This window comes from Simochromis diagramma, unplaced genomic scaffold, assembly GCF_900408965.1.
Source record: "Simochromis diagramma unplaced genomic scaffold, fSimDia1.1 OVJJ01000131.1, whole genome shotgun sequence".
In the NCBI taxonomy this organism is placed as follows: Eukaryota; Metazoa; Chordata; class Actinopteri; order Cichliformes; family Cichlidae; genus Simochromis; species Simochromis diagramma.
In genome coordinates, this window is record NW_024387200.1 from 11782924 (window position 1) to 11800656 (window position 17733).

Sequence of the window (17733 nt, forward strand, 5' to 3'; positions counted from 1 at the left end):
CTATATTGTAATGTATAACTGTATTCAATTTGAAAGGTACTTTACTACTTGTCTTGCAAAGTTTCTTCAGTTATCCGGACACCAGGTGGATAAAAAGAAAAAAAAAATCAACAAATATGTTTTTTTTCTTCCTGTCGCACCACAGTCAGCTGATTTAAGTTAATGTGCAGATGGAGGAACATGATGGAGCGGTCACAGCTTTGTGGAGTGGCGATACGGGCACGCATATTTTTATTGCACAGAAGGGTAAGAATGCAATGGTGAAACTGTGTCCAGGATGTAAAAAACATAAACCTGCTATTACAACTTCAGCTCTTTTCAAGCATCTGCATAGATCCCATGCTAAGGCAAAGCTAGATGAGAACCCAGAATCATGCAGGTCTGTACATTTTTCTACAGCAGAGTCATTGTGGTGATTTAGTGTCAGCTTTGTGTGAAAATGTGTGAAAAATAAAAGATTGTACACGTGTCCTTATTAGGATAGGGATTGTGTTGGTGTGGGGGACTGTAGCCTATTTATATTGCTAACTGCTACTTATGTGACAGTGCGTTTCAGGTCATTTTGCACTGTAACAAGAAAGTAATGTAACAAGTAGTGTAACAAATTCCTAATTTACTGCACTAGATAAGGTCTAATACATTACTTTTTTCCTGTAATAACCCAACACTGGTTGTGACCTACTGTTTTCTGACTTAGGATTTGTTGTTGTTTGTGAAGTAAAGCTAAGGTAATGTTGCCCAAGCCTTCTACTTTTGAGCCTACTTTAAAAACATGTCTGAATTTAAAACAAAAACAAAAAAATAAACAAAAAACAAAACTTAGATATGAATGTGCAGACAGTTTTGAAAATTAACAGAAATCTCGCTGCAACACAGCCAAGCTAGTAGCCCCCGAAAGACGATGGCGAATTAACCGGTGCACCATTATGAGGACAGTCAAAAGTCATTTCAGTTTGATGGTTGGTTGCATTCATTAAAAACGGGGCTAAATCAAATAGAAAATGAGGCTCAGAGGCACACATAAGACGGGCTGATCTGAAAGATGGTGCATGTTGGCTCTGTGCTCACTGCTCTGCTGCAAAGAAGGAGACCTGCTGATGCCAGACTTATCAAATAATATGAATGAGAGTAATCCCGGTTATGGAAGCCTGACGACCACACTGTCTACATGGACTAGTTGGTATCTAACATCAGTGCTCATCTTAGAGCTTTTTCTTCATAACATAGGAGTGTTGTGGCATTTATTGATGACAGCATAGCATGCAGCATAACGCACACACACCTTTAACATCTGTTAAAACTGGCACAGATAACGGTATGAGGGGGGTTAAGCAGATTAAAGTGTCTTTTAATCCCATGGTTGGATGCTCACATCTTGCGCACTTTTTGCGAGTGGGAATTCCTCCCACTGAAGTAAACAGCATCACAGCACTCGCACATTTCCTCCTTAGATCTACCACGAGCCACTATTAGTGCTCAAGGTGAAGATATGAAAGTCATATTAGGGAAATCATACCAACTGCTGTGTGTTAGAATAAGATTCTATATAACCAATGCATTAAAGTGCATCTCAAGCACTGAGAGGGATTTTAATGAAGGCAGGACATTGATAGGGCCCAGCTTCACCTTCTTCTTTACCTGATCTTATAGTGTTTGAAACAGAAACATGTCTGTTCACTTGTCTCCAGTTTTGTTTAGAGCAATTTCATGGTTCTTCACGGTGCATGAACCGCAAAAAGTATTTGATTATTTGATTAACACCTGCTGCCAATATCTATAAAAATAAATCCTGCCGTTGTAATCATGAAAACGTTGTATCTTTAGTTGCCAAACTGGTTCTGGCCAACATATATTCCCAGATTAATTTACCTGCAAAGTGCTTTGGTGTCTCAGTTTACATTATTCAGAAACTGCCATTTGGCTACTGGCAGAAGATAATCCCAGTATAACAACAACATTATCTCATGCAAAAAAGGAACTGTGCTTTTCACACAAACAAAGGAGGTACGTCACTGGCTGAGACACAGCTGTGCCTGCTGTTGCAGGCCTATCGCTGACCTTGATGGTGCAAGGAAGGTTGAGTCAGCTCAGCTGCTGGACTGCTGTTATCATAGGCAGACATGGTATAACCTGTGTGTGTGTGTGTGTGTGTGTGTGTGTGTGTGTGTGTGTGTGTGTGTGTGTGTGTGTGTGTGTGTGTGTGTGTGTTTTTCCCTGTCAAACAGACTGTTGGTGTATATTTGGATACATGAGTCTAAAGCTTACACCAGCTGCATATTCATTCTGATAAAGGAATGGATACTTAGTGTGTGTGTGTGTGTGTGTGTGCACCCAACTGACCTCCTGCCTACATTAGAGGACATAAATGTCACATAAATACATTTGATCGCTGTTTTGTAGACCTCGTGTTTTCGTTACCACTCAGCTAAAAGGGAAGAAAAACACTATAATTTTCAGAAGGATTTACTTCATTCTTCTCACCCATGTACGCACAGTACTGGACAAAACACACACAAAGACGATGCAAAAAACATATTTTGAGAGTTTTGCTATACTATTAAAAATAAAAGAGCACACTCTATAATATGACACTTGCTGTTCAGCTCTACTCCATTCTACTTCTATCAGTTCAATTCAGTTCTCCTATATAAGCAGCCATTTGCAATAACAGTCACCTCAAGGTGCTTTAGGTAAACCTCAACAGTCAAAGCCCTATAAGTAGTCACTGGGAAACAGTGGGAAGGAAAAACTACCTTTTAACAGGATGAAACCTCCAGCAGAGCCAGGTTCAGGGACAAGAGAGGGAGTGTCATGGCCCCGGGTCTTGAACCCCGAGTTTAAAGTTGTATGGGTTTGTGATTTCTTTTGGGTTTTGTGTGTATCGTGTTTTTCTCTTGCTCTCTGTTATTTGTGCTCTTTTCACTATGCTCCTCCAGTCCTCTCCTCTCAGTGTAAGCTGCTTCTAGTTTTATTTTGATCATCTCTGATCTTGTGTGCCTTGTATTGAATTTAATTTGTTTTCCACTAGTCTTATTACCTTGTGTTTATGTTGTCTGAGTGCCCCCCTGCCCTTTGCCCTTCCTCAGTGCTGTGTGTCTACTTGTGACGGTTTTTTGTTGTTCAGATCTGCAAACATTTTGGACTTTCTATATTTCAATATGTCAAAAACCTGCCTGTGTGAAAAAAGCAGCCAACAAAAGAAGAAGAGACAGACAAGACCAAACATGTACCAAGTGATTGTATTTTCTTTATTACTGCAATAGTCCTGAAATGACATGATTTCATATCAGTGTGGTTCAATAAATCTTCATTCATGCAGATTTAGGGATGAAAAGTTTTGTAACCCTCTTTTATTTAAACCAGTCTGTATGACGCAGCACTTACAAAGGATTTAAATATGTGTGGGGAGAAGGTCAACGGGTTAGTTAACTTCAGTTCATTTGATAAATATCACCATGAGACTCTGGTAAGTCAGTGTGTTGACCTACATGTGTCAGTAAAAATATCTCACTATGTTTCTCGGTTTTTTTCCCTTCCCCTAACACCCACTCAGTCATGGCCAAGGAGCAGCCCAGGAGCCGAAAAATAAAGCCAGCACCAAAGTGACAAAAGCTGCAGTTCCTCTAGTCACAGCCCATGGCCTCAGCAGCACTTACACGCATATCACAGTTTTGCTTTCTGTGGATAGTTTCCTTCTTCACATTTTGATTGGGGTGATTATTTTGTACTTTTCCCCCTTAATTGCATAAGGGCCACACTGATTAACCTAATTAAGGAGCCGGTTGGAATCTGCTTTTTCAAATCACTAAACTGAAATACTGATTTTGTAGCCCTCTTACAAAATGGCTTTGATGAGACAGATCTGTGCTGAAGCTAAACTGCAAGTTCTGTGATTTCTGTAACTCCCAAAGGTCGGTTGGTCATAAAAAATTTGATCTCATAAAGTTCGGTTTTACAGCCAACACATCTCTGTGTCTGTAAACCCTCACTCAGGATTTTATGGAGTTTTTTAGCAGGAAGAAGGACCAAGGTGACATTTCTACTCTTATCACCAACTTTCCTCTCTAATCACTGAGAAAGGAGAGCTGAGCCAGCTGACCAACTCTGCCTCTGCTGGGTGGTTTGGCAACAGGTGCTGCTGTGTGTGGGAGGTCATGTAGGACTAAAGCCAGCAAGTACAGAGAGGGTTGAAGTGCAGAGACAGGTAGGAAAGCCAAATCTACAGACGCGCCAGACTCAACACATACACAGAGTAAAGAACAGTTTGAATTACACCAACACCACCCAGGGCTGGAGCAAAAAAACACCATCTTTTCCTATTTAAGGACACAGTATTTACTTTTTTTAGAGGGCATGTCAACATCTAACAAGGTGCAATGACTGAAAATGCATTTTGGTCCAAATATAAAAGAAACAGGCTTGAAAACAGAGCAGCAGGAGTTTGAATAGAAAAAGACCCACAGGTGCATTAAAGGTTACCTGACTGTGTTGAATTTTAGAAATTACATTTGTCTGAGTCGATAAAGAAAATCTACTTCCTTCTGGCTTTAATTATTCAATGTGCCATGTCATTATTCAATTCTAATCTAAAATTCATGCTTTTTTTATTGATCGCATGAAAGGCCACTAAACTGTTGCAAAGCAGCGTGGCTTTTGGGAGTTCCTTTTTGCGACACAGAGAAAAGGTGTATTTGAGTAGCAAACATAAAAGCAGAGATAAAGGCACGGTGTTAAATATTAAAAAATAATAACTCCTTTACACCCTCTGGATTTCCAAAACACTTTGATTTTCAAAAGAAATATTTGGCACCATCACATGCAAGTTACAAAAAAGTGAATCAACAAGAGAATCAAGCTGATGACAGCAACCCAAAAACACCCGCAAAATTAAAAGATGCAGTTACTCCATTGTTGTCCTAGCACTTACTTGGCTCGCTCGCCTCAACTTGTCTCAGTTTTTAGGGTTCTCCATTAGGTAGTAGTTTTTAGTACTCGGCAAGAGTAGGTACTAGTGGAAAAGGGCTTCAAGTGTTCCTAGTTGAAATTCAAAGAAAGCCATACAGTTTAGAACAAGCTTGGCAGAGGTAGGAAAGGAAAGACTTCAAAGACTCTGGAAGGAAAACTAGTGAGAGATGTCTCTAAAGACCCCGGAATAACTGCCAAGACAGTAGTGAGTGACTTTGTAGTGTCACAAAGATGTTCACCAGAACCCAGCACGGGAATGGACTGCGAGGTTGCAGACCAAATAAAAAATCCACTTCTCCAGATGAGACACCTTCAGGGGAGGCTGAAGTATGCCAAGGACAACCTGGAGAGTCCCGTGACATCCTGTGGGGTGGATCATTTTGTTTCTTTCCGCAAAATAAAATAAAAGTAAAATATAAGCATCTGAAATAAAATCAAGATGTTTAGAAAAGCAGAGCTCAAAACGTCCTGCTCTGTTGAACAGCACTTTTTTAATGAATTTCACATTTTACACGGGAAGCAGGCTAATGATTCTGTCCTCATCTGTAACCAGCTCACAGTTCTAGTTTGGAGCAATCAATGAAACACTGTATTGAGATGTAAAAGCAAAATAATAAATATTCATTTTGTTGCCGCACATATTTTTCACAGCCTGAATATCACAACTCAAACTGGCAGCACTGAAAAGGCAAATATTGCAAAACTGCAGTTTGTCTGAAAATGCTGGACTCAGCTGTTTCCTCTGCTTTGATGAAACTTGCCTTGATAAGTCACATTTTGAAGTTTGGGCATTGAAGAAATATATCTTGGCCATGGTGCATGCTTCTTTTCAGTTTAGCAACTTTGTGAAGCCTCTGTGTTCTGTCCAGGGCTTTCTGACGATGCACAGGTTGACCAGGTTGCTGTTCACTGCTGTAATTATGAGGGACAGAGTACACTGCAAAAGCTGAAGTGCTAGTACCGTATATGGGACGTTAAAATAATGCATAGATGCGAAAACTGTTTGTTTGTTTTGGATCAGGCTGTAACCGTGCGACATTTTAACGGGGATTGATTGCTTTTGGAGCCAACCTCAAGTAGCCACTAGAGCAACAGCTATTTCAAACACTTCAATGTTGGCTTCACTTCTCAGCCCCAAAGGTTGCTGCTTATTTCTCTTTTATCTTAACCTAACATTCTCTAACAGGAAAATCTGTGATATAACTCAAGCAAAGAGGCTATAACAAATATAAAGCTGTAGCTATCTGATAAAACCCAACTAAACCCCAAACACGTCACAGTGTCTATGAATCACAGAGAAGCCCAGCGATGATTTTATATTCCACGGCACTTTTGCCTGGAGACATGTTTGCATAACTGAAACTCCAGTCTGTGCCCACACATACACACATGGAATGAAATGGGCAAACTGACAAGCTGAAATACTTTCTCAAAGAGCCAGCTTGCCTTGCTCATTATAATTATTATTTTTTTCTTTCCATTTGGGTCATTTACATAGAAATTATAAAACACACAGTTTATGTACTACTAAACAGATGGTTCAGTATTCCTGGATTCTTTATATGGCTTTACCACACTGCACAGCCGGCTAATAGCTAATCACATGAAGCATAATGGTTTAAAAATGCTCAATAGTTCAAATGAAGGTCTAAAATATGGCAGCATTTATTTTGCGTTCCGACTACAGAATAATGAAATTTAGATTAAACAAACAAAAAAAACAGCAACTTGAGTGGAGCACTCGCTGGTGTGCAGTCCATCAGGAATACAGACAAAAGCTCAAACAAGTTGGCTCTGATTGTAACGTGCAGCATGAACAAAGCACCGTATAGCAGTCTTACACCTATCTATCTTCCACCCACACAGCAGGGAGAAAATAAAACAGCTACTGTGTGAACAATCTGCACTCCGTTCTCTCCGCTGATGAGCTGTTTCCCCGTCTGACGAAGCCCGTGGAGTCGGGCTGACGCCAGATGTCCCAGAATAATGGGCCTTTCTTTGTGTACCTGTTATCGCTTCGCCACTTTGAATAACGAAGCAATCTGAGCGGCTGCTACACGAGCTGTGATACGACGTTGATGTAGCACAATAAGAGTGGCAGCTGAGGATGATTATGGCTTTTAGACAGTGGTTAACAACACTTGTGGACCAAACCTTTTTCTATGATCAAGCAAACAAATATCAGAATAAAAGCAAAACAAACCAGGAAATGTTCAGAGCAAGCGTAAAGCAGTAGAGCATTTGACTCTCAGACTGCTTATGAAGAAAAGCACAATACTGCTCGTGAAATGCTGTCACTTGTAAAAATCATGCACACTGTATAAACAGTGAGTTAAAGTATGCTGTGTGCGTCAGATAACAGAGGCACATTAGCAAAATCAAAATGTTATATGAAGGCGGGGCATAGTTACTACATGAGGAAGAAAACTGGTTTGCTGGTCCAGTGGCAGGATGTGTGGCTCATAAATATATAATCAGAGGTTGCCTGGTCTGCTGACCTCACCTTTTCATAACTGCTGAGCATAAAGAAAAAAAATCCTTAAAAACTAACAATCAAAGGGAAAAATATACTCTATGTATTACAGTTTTTCTCAAATGTTAAAACACAAAAGCCAATCCTGTAACCCAAATGACCAGTAGTCTAAACACATTTACTAAATGTAGCCACCATATTCCAGTACCATAAACACATGTCACATGAAGACACAATTCACAAAACACAACCCTCTGTACTCATAAATCTAAACACATTTTTCCTTGCTAAAACACATGTTGCAAAACAACTCTGCTCATATTCTCAAATGAAAGCCCATGTGATGCAAAATGCTTGCCACAGTCAGCAATCTTTGAACACAGGGAACACACCTGGCGTCAGTCACTACACACAATGACTCAAAATTGAAGACACTTGTTGCTAATGCTGTACCCACATGTAAAAGCAAGTTCAGAGTGCACAGTATGCTGAAGATTCCAAACAAACACAATGGATGAAGGCAGAGTCAGGGGAAGAGGAATTTGATGCAGAGGAGGGAGAAGAGCTGGCCCTGGAAGAAGAGGAGCAGGCCAATGAGGAAGAGGAGAAGGTCCAGGAGGGAGAGCAAGACAACCTCGCACCATCATTACGGACGAGATGCGAGCAACAGCTCAGCGACATGATGCCGCACAGTGATTGTGGTGTGTGTGTGGTGTGAATAACGTAAATAAAAAAACTTCACACCCTGTTCATGTTTTCATTACTGTTGTGTGCAATAGATTCTGTTTTTGCATTGAGTTGTGTTACAGTAGTGTACGTACATGCAGGATTTTCTATAGATTTATACTACTCATATGAAACTCACAAATCTAAATGCCTAATCCTCTGCAGAGATCTACGACGATCCGTTACTGTATAGTTTCTAAAATATGCATTGGCAGTTATGAAACAAAGAACCTTCTCACAAATTGAGCATTGTGTTTTCAATTGTTTTGCTGTAGTGTGTAATGCTGTGTATAGTGTTTACAGTTTTGACAGCTTCGAGCTGCTCTCTTGGTGTGGGAGTTTGAGTTTTGCAGTGGGAAGGTGTGGTTGTGTTTATGTAGCTTTAGAGAAGGGTGTTGTGTTTGGACATTGGGGGACCTGGTGGTAACGTTTGTGACATGTGTTTTAGCATTTGAGAAAAACTGTAAAGTATGAAGGTGTCAGAGGTGTTTCAGACGCCTGCTGTGCAAAGTCTAACAAACATGATGACTGCATGCAAATCCACACTCCTCAATTTGCAAATGAAATGAGATTAGTTGTATCCATGTTGCATATCTTTGTATAGCTGCAGCATATCATTTAGCTGAACATTATAGTAACCCCAAGATGGACAGTTCCAGTCTGGCCTGTTAATCTGCTCAGGAAGTTGAGCCAAAATCGGGGAGCAGTCCCAGCAGGCGACAGGGTGCACCCTCGTTTCCCCTGGGAAGAGTGGGCTCAAGGAGCTGGGGCAGCAGAAGCCTCGGATGAGCACAGGCACGGAAACTCCAACAAGCTGCACAGCATCCTAGGCCATCGCGGGCCAGCTTTTCCACCCATAGTCAAGAAAACCCAGAAACTAAAACAAAAAAAGAAGAAGAATGAAAAAAAGAGTCCTCCGGTGTGAGCCTATTCATAATCCTTTTTTCATCACCGAGGACCCCTCATTTTTGGACGGGGCACAAGAGGCAGCGGTGGAGGTGAGCTGGCACTTAGGCAACTTTTCAGAAGTACTTAAGGTTTTGTGAGGGTACAAAACCCTGTTTACTCTTTCCCTCCTAGGCTCCTGGACGTCTGATTGGCCAACATTTTGTTTTTAGCGTTTACATGGGAACGGAGATATTTTTTCAAAACTGCACGTGTGGACGGGATATTTTTTTTAAAACGAAAAGGGAAAATCTCAGTTTTCAAAACTACCCGTGTACGTGTGAATGTAGCCTCAGTGACTTGTAGCAAAAACAGGTTACATAATCGTTCGCGACACAAACTAAACAGGTACTGAGTCAAACTACCTTCAGCTAGGAACTGCGATTGAAGCCACAACCAATGGGAGTAAAGAAAACCACTGACTGGCATATATTGATTGGCAACCCTCTAAAAGAATCGGAAGAGTGTGTGACAAGTCACTTACTCTTTTTGTGGACAGGAACCAGTGCCACCACTTCCAGTAAGATAATAGCAAATACAGCTAAAGAACATTATGGAGGAAACAAGTTTATTAATAGACGTAAATTCATCTGGTGGTCAGAAACACAGCTCCACAGCTTTTACTCACCTGGAACTGTGTTTCCTTACAGAGTTGGTGGCAGGAGCAGACAACCCCCGACTGTCTGCTAAAGTAAAACACAGACAATGTAGCAAATTTGTAACAACTTAAAGTGGTCACACCAATTTAGAATACTAAGCTATACTAAGCTAACCTGAACTATAGCTTAGGTTAAATTAAATCGACTTTCTCAACAAGCGTATAAGCTACTGTACATGAGCGATATGCAGTCTGAGGATCAACGACTGCCCGAGGCACTCTTGTTCTGCAGTTCTCACAAAGTCATTTAGCCTAATCATATAATAGTGGATCCAGGGAAGGTTGCTGGTTACCTGGAATATTCTGCAATTTATGGACACATGAATTCACTACTATAAAATCAACAAGGCCTGACATTTTTTATGCACCATTTGAGTGCCAGTATTGTGGCATACATACAAATGGTCTGCTTAAAGATCCAGGGCCAGAGTGTACCTGCTCCAAATGCAATATATAAGACTCAGCTTTGGAAGGGATCTCGTAAAGAATGTACTTTTAAGACTTGAAGCGTTTTAGGCAGAAAATCCAACACAAACTAAATGCAACAGATAAGGACACACAGACACACTAAGTGATGAGTTTATGCTCTTTTTACATGTTTATACTATAGAAGGGAAGGGGATAAAGACTTCTAGGCATGTCTGCCAGCTGAACTTCATCACAGCATCACCTGAAACAAGTAGGCTCCATTCAAATGTAACATACAAAATCCTGCACTGTCTTCATCCATCTTAACCTGTGCAGGTGGTCGGACATGAAACCAACCTTTAAACATATATATATTTGTCTGTGAACTTCAAGTCTGGGAAATAGACCTGAATATCTTAGACTTGCTGGCTTCGTTTCTACCTTTAAATCCTATTTGCTGTTCTTTTTTTAACATATAAAGACTTTCAACGAGTTCATTTAGTGTCTTACTCTCTTCATTCTTAAATTGTTATGCTGCATTGTTTATTGCATTGCTTGTGCAACACCTTAAAACTTGTATTATCCATCCAAAAGGGTCTTATGAAATCGCTCACTGTGGAATTAACTTCCATCGGCACCAAAGATGAGCTTCAAGTTTCAGTACAATGTGCGTGATTTTGTTCTGTTTCGTGCCCTTTTGTCACAACTGAAATTATTCATTATTCCCATATTTATCTGTGCGGGATACCTGTAGGAAAATACAGAATACAGAGAACTCTGGTGAAGGTATTAAAATGTGACACTGATTCAATTTATATCACAGTCAACTTTTAACTTCTGGACTTGACATATAAAGGATAAGCCAGAATCCAGTCGCCCAAAATAGTCTTGTTTTGAATCAGCTTCTTGTTTGGAGATATTGAGTGAGCATCTTGATAAATAGGCTGGATACAGAAGAAACCTTTTTTTTTTTTGTAAATTGTCCTTTCCTGTGAGTAGCCCGGTGGTGGAACAATGGCAGCGGAGTATCCCGAAGGGACCCACAAGTTTGGATTAGATGCTCTTCCTAAATCACTCGCAGCCACATGCACCTATATGTGGCACAATATTCCTCCATGGTGAAAACCAAGTCCCCCACATCATACTCCAGATCAAAGAGAGCCACTGACGGTGAGGAATGAGTTAGCGCTCATCCTACATGCCAAGACGGAACTACAGAGGCTTCTTAAGTAATGTTTGAAGAGCAGCTGCCGCGGCTAGTTCAGAGGGGCCGGCTGCCATGTTGGACGGTCTCCAACAACAGCAAGAACTGTAATCGTATCCTTGTTGATCCTTTCTCTGCTTTGTAGGACAGTCTGAACACAGAGCTACAAATGAACACAGAAGCTAACCACTTTTGTTAGGTTAAAAAGAAAACATTGACTGTGATGCACTTATTGTTAGCAGTAAAACTCTGGAATTAATGTGTTACTGGATGGAAATGAACAATGCGATCTCTTTAACTAGAAAGCTCATTCTGGATACTTGTTAAACTTTATTCTTTCCTTCAGCAAACTGAGTATTTTCAAAACTGTATCCATAAGTAGTGCCAAACACTGAGTTTGTTACCCTTTTCTATCTCTTCTTGTTCAAAGTTGGTGTTCAGAATAATGTGTAAATTGCCAAAAACAACAACGAAAGTACAAGTTCAGCTCAGAAGCAACAGAACCTTTTAACTTAAGTATTTTTGCTGTTCCAAACTTGTCCTGGTATGACCAGTGGGCTAATGTCACAAACTTACTGATAATTACGCAACCATTCTGCCTGTACTGCTGTTGTCACAGCTTGTAGCACTGATCATCAAGGAAATAAAAACATACTTAGCCTTCACCTTAGAGCTTCTGCTCTGTTTGATAAGAACATTAAGTAGAACAGGTAATGAAGTACATGGTTCACACAGAGTAGTCCAGCATTCCTGTGTTGGAGAGAGTGCTGCCTGTCACATGCACCATGTTTAATGAAATTAACTCTGCTTTGAACAGAGGAGGAGCTGGAGCCACGTGCGCTTTTGACATTACACGCTCAGTTTATCTGAGCAACGACAACTGCCAGTGAAACCCAATTCTCTCTGTGGTTTCTACTTTTAGAGCAGGAAACATGGGGTGAGAGGTTCAGGGGTTGTAAAGCACTGAAAGGCTGGAGACGGACAGAGCAGCAGCTAGTTAAACAGGTCACGGAAAAGTCCCTGCAGGGCTGACATTCATCTGCCGCTACAGGAGAAGAAAGCACAGGAGACAACAGACTGAGTTTGGTTTTGTTTTTTCTTGCTTTTTTGTTTTTTTTTAATGGAATGTATCTTGTATCGAGGTATGAAAATAGATCTCACGTTGAAATAAGAAATTGAACAGTGGCTACAAAGGGCACAGCTATAACTGTGTGTAATGATGGCAACAGGAAGGAATGTCAGAGAAGCATCACACCAGTTGCATTAGATAAAGGGCAAAGCTGTGACCCTGTGTGGGAGATGACAACAACACGGAGACATGTGCTGGTCTGCCGGTGATACGCTGGCAAGTGGGGATAGCAGAGGGAAACTGCCAGCTAACAGGAAACGACATGAGCCACAGTGAGATAAAATGTTTCCTGACAGCACGATATTCCTCCATCGTGAAAACCAATCAAGGACATTTCTGAGCCCATTACCCAGCATGTCCCTGTAAATGTTGCCATGTACCACACCGTTTCAAAGTATTATCGGTCTGTTTGCTTTCACATGAAAAGTATGTCATGCCTATTAAAACTTTGCAAACGAGTGTTGTGGTTTTATAAACATTTCTCAGAGGCAGAGCTGCTACAGAGACAGAAAGAATCTCAGTGGTCATGATAAATGTCTGTTAGCACAGCGAATGACGGTGCTTTAGCTTTACTTGGATGGCTGGCTAGCTTAAATTCACAAACTCCTATCAAAATACAGCTAACTGGGAAAACAAAACCTATCAGGTCTAAATGCCACAATATTTTGTTGTGCAACATGGACATTAGAGAAACATTTGTACAACTACAATGCTTGTTGATACATTACTTACTGATAGTAAGTATCACAGTGAACAACTCAAAATCTGGACCTGCAGCACTTTTTTCAATTTCTCCGTCTTTAGCAGTGATTTGAACAAATGGTAAAATGGTAAATGGTCTGTATTTGTATAGCGCTTTACTAGTTTTTACTAGTTGATTCTTTCAGTTACAAAGTTTCTAAAAGAATCAAATTCTGATGACCATTAAGTTTTACACGGGCCAAGTAGGTTTAACGTGACACATGAAACTAATTGCAAGTGGAGAAGGTAACATTGCATTTGGGGAGACTATGAATATGAAAATCAAAAGACCTGGCATTTAAAATAGGTCTTTTTTTTATGTATAAATGTCAATAATCTCTGTATGAGTGACGATGTCTGTGCAAAGTTTCGTTCAGATCGGCCCGCCCCTGAAGGAGGAGGTAGGGTTCATACAGACATACTACAATCACTATAGTAATACTATTAACCCAATCATGCTTATGTAGTCACTTAATACGCCAAGTAATAAGGACTTGGATTTCCTATGAACCTGAAATTTCAGAAGTTGGTAAGAAACTTAATATAACTTAAAAGCCACATGAGCTCTCTGCAAAGACTCGCTTGGCCCCTAACAGGACGGTAAAACTCAAAAACAGAAGCTTTACAATCTCTGATCCCACACAACTCTGAGAACATTGGGACTGTCTGCTGTTTCTTTAAGTTTTCCTTCTCTGTGTTTCAGCCATGCCAGAAAAGATTTAGCACAACCACTGAACCTGTCTCAGATTGCAGCTCAGATTCTGCAAACTAGTGTTGTAACACACACACACCCACTTTACTTTGCACTAATAATCTTCTGCTGTTACTAAGCTCTGCTCTGTAACCACTGAAAACCAACTGAGTGTGATAAGCTAGCATCTTCTTTAGTTTTAAGACTCACATAAAGCAAAGATATCAGACAACTTCTGTATCTATGAATGCAGCAAAAAAAACAAAAACAAAATTATGATCGATTTACACCGTAAAACACTCCCATATACTGCCGCTATACAAATGAAGAGCGGAAAATAATGTTTGTATATACTGAGCAGGTATATCAGCTTATAGACTCCCTACAGATCTTCAGTATTGTGAGTTATAACACTGCACAAGCGAAAAAAAATTGTTTTGAAATGAGTCTTTGGTTCAGTTGAAAAATAAAACAATGGACAGTGACACATTCTACTAATAGTGAACTGGTTTGGCTAACCTACGATATCCATCCTAATACATATGCAAGCTTATTTCCAATGGCCTTGTAGGCTATGAACCGCAAAGCCACTCCTTCCTCTTCCATTTATCAACAATGTAACATTTTTATAGAAAATATATATATACACTTCTAATAAATAAGAGATAAACCCATCGCATGGTAGAACACAGCTCTTTTTTTCTCACATGCTTTTTGTCCATGAGTCTTTTGTGAAACAAGTCTCTGTACTGAAAAAGGGCGAGGCGCAGGTCTGTGGAAACCACTGCATGGAAGAGGGGTTCTCCTGGAGAATGGAGGCTCGGTGGGGAAGCGGCAGGGGGAGATGCACCTCGGGTTCAGATTCATCCACCAGCTGAGTTAACCTGCAGATGCAATCAGTTAATCAGGCTATTGCACGTGTATGCATTATTTATATCATTATGCTTTTGCATGGAAAAGAAAGAAATACACACAAATAGCAAAATATACAAAAAGTCATATTTCTGCTGTCACATAGTCACAACAGTATTAGCATCAGCAAATGCTATAATCCCCAAATAATGTCCTCAGTCTCCTCCTCTGCAGTGCACTTAATTAAGACCACAGAACAGCAAAATCCTGATCTATGGACATTTACTGTGGGGGAAGGATCGCTTTTGAAATCTATTCCTCTTACAAAACCAGTGAATGTGTTTTAACAGCGGTTTGGGTTTAATCTAAAGATAATGCACTCTAATGACTCTTCAGTAAGAGGGTTTGTGCCATATTTGTAATTGATGCGGATTATTTTTCACCGTGAATTGGGAAAAACAAACATCTGTGTTGATTCAGGCTGGCTTTGAGTGTTTGACTGGACCAAAAGCTGCACGTGCTCCGTCCAGCTGCTCCTACAGAACACTTTAAGACGCTTTTGTGGGCTTCACGTCATGTGCGCGCGCACCTTCACGAATACGCCTGACGGCTGCAAAGTCTGCGCATATCTACGCGTAATTTGGCACGCGATGTTTCACTTTAGCTTTACTTAAACTTTAGAGCATGAATCTTTACACCAGTTTAAAGTTAGCTTAAATTTAGATTTAGACAGATGGACTACTATTTTAAATCGCACACGAGTCTTTCGGTTATGTATGGATGAAGTGAGTTGTCGGGATTACTTAACTGTAAGTGATTATGTCAGGGGCATCATTTCATTTTACGGTTATCAGAGCGAAAGGTAGGTTTTGGTGAGAAACCCTTTTATAAAATGTCAAACCTGCCGTCGAAGTCTCTTTTCTTGCGAGCGAATTCACCTCCACGAGAGGGGTAAGGGGGGCCTAAAGCGCGCGGGGGGCTCCTAAACTTTTTTTTTTTGTTTCACCAAAATAAATCCTGGTTTCGTGGGATTAGTTGGACCACTGACAGTAAAACATGCGTCCCTGCTCTTGGTTCAAACATCCAGAAGATAAACGCTTTTTAATTTAAAGGGTACCCCCGGGTGGTCCGCGGACCCGGGGGAGCCCCCTCCACCGCTTTCTCCTGTAGCTGTCTTACCGCAAATCGTGCACCAGTGTCTGCGGGACTCGCCGCAGGTCACGCTACGTTCGGAGAGCTGCGCACGGTCTTTTGTCCGGGCATCTGCACCACGAGCAGCTGCTGCTTCTGCCGGGTGGACTTGACGGCCAGGATCGCCTGCCGGTTCTTGTACTGGACCATCTGCAGAGTGATCTCCGCGTTCCAGCCCTCGTCTTGCGGGCACCTGAAGTCGATCTCCTTCCCCTCCGTCATGACCACCGTGAAGTACACGTATTTACCCTTCCGCTCCACGCAGTCCACCGTCTTCATGTTGGCGAAGTGGAGCTCCTTGACTTTGCCCGCGTCCCCGCCGCCGCCGTGATGCTGCTGGTGGTCGTGTTGCTTGGGCGGCAGCAGCAGCACGCCGTCCTCGGTCAGGACGCAGTGTTTCTTCTTCCAGAGCTGCAGCAGCCCGTCGCTCCGTTTCTCCAGCAGACCCTCCTTGAACACTTTCCTCCCGTTTTCCAGCATGTTTACCCGGACGCCTCGGTGCTCCTGCCCTTCGTGGCTGCTTCACGGACTGGACGCGTGTTTTACTCCCAAGCAGGTGAAAGGCATGGGATGCTGCTTGTGACTGCGGCTCCAAGAAGCGCTGGCTGTAGTGAGAAGGCTGCCTGCCTGCCTGTCTGCTTGCGGTGTTGTGTGTGAGAGAGAGAGAGAAGTGGGTTGGGGGCGGGAGGGGTCTGAAGAGGTGCACCGCCCCCCTGAGTAACATCCAGCCTCCTGGGATGAGCACAAAGCAGAGTACTGATAACGTCAGTATTTTCAGTTTAGTATGGAAGAAGAGATTGAAAGTCTGCCAGTATGTGCAGACGCATCAGAGGTGCCTTAAGTTGCACTGCGCAGAGCTGAGATTTCGCCTTCATGCATAAACACTGTAACACCGCCTAGACTGAAACGCAGGCAAATTATTGTAGTCAGAGTCATTCAGATTCACTGCCCTCCAAGTGAATCACAGTGACAGTAAGCACCTGCAGCCTGCTTTACATGCACTCAGTTTTCATTTGCATCACTACTGCTGCCCTTCACTCTCCATTCAATTGACCTTTTGGTTCTTGTGTGGGGTTCTGTGTGCTCATGTTCAGTTTCTATTACAAACCACACTCCCCGGGGGACATGGTTTCAAATGTTGCACAACTGCGCCATCTGCTGGAACAAGCACTTCATAGGCCACATTCCCAGTGTAGTTTGAAAAGTAATTTCTGGGGCTTGTGTTTTTTTTTTTTTTTTTTTATTATTCAGTGTGTTTTGTTGGTAATCATAATGAGTGGGTTATTTATAACACAAAGAAATCACCTGCTTTTCAAGTATGATGGCTTCATTATAACCAGTCCAGTTCTTTTTTGGTCCCTTAAATTACATTTATAAAACTGCTGTGATATTTGTTATTCAGAATTTCTGACACTCTTGGCCAAATCTGTTTTGACAAAAGACATTTTTTCATGTCAATGAGACTTTAACAGGATAAATGAAGGAAATACAAGTCACTTTCCCAAAGAACAGGTATATTCAAGGCAGTAAATGAAGCCAACACACGTGCATAAGACAGTTTAAATTGGAACTCTTATTTTAAACACAATACTTCGTCAGGACCATTTGTGATATTTTATGATGCGCGACTACAAGTTTAAAAATAAGTGTCAGGGCATGCAAATATACTTTGATGGCAACCTAATAACCATGCTGTAGTTTCCGGGTGATAACAAGCAAAGCATTGCGTTGACGTGAATGACAGATTGAA

The 17733-nt window shown here is 41.4% G+C and overlaps 1 protein-coding gene across 1 annotated transcript; it reads right to left on the reverse strand.

The window, feature by feature from the left end:
* Positions 1 to 12460: 12460 nt before the first annotated feature.
* phlda1 (pleckstrin homology-like domain, family A, member 1) lies at positions 12461 to 17682 on the reverse strand. The gene is made up of 2 exons (XM_040050498.1): positions 15972 to 17682; positions 12461 to 14824 (listed from the first exon to the last, which is right to left on the reverse strand). Exon 1 carries the CDS (start codon positions 16461 to 16463, stop codon positions 16011 to 16013), a length of 453 nt encoding a protein of 150 aa, XP_039906432.1. The 5' UTR covers positions 16464 to 17682; the 3' UTR covers positions 12461 to 14824; positions 15972 to 16010.
* Between the last annotated feature and the right edge of the window lie 51 nt (positions 17683 to 17733).

Bases quoted from the DNA above. Each gene is read 5' to 3' on its own strand.
- phlda1 (XM_040050498.1), bottom strand. From the start codon at position 16,463: ATGCTGGAAAACGGGAGGAAAGTGTTCAAGGAGGGTCTGCTGGAGAAA.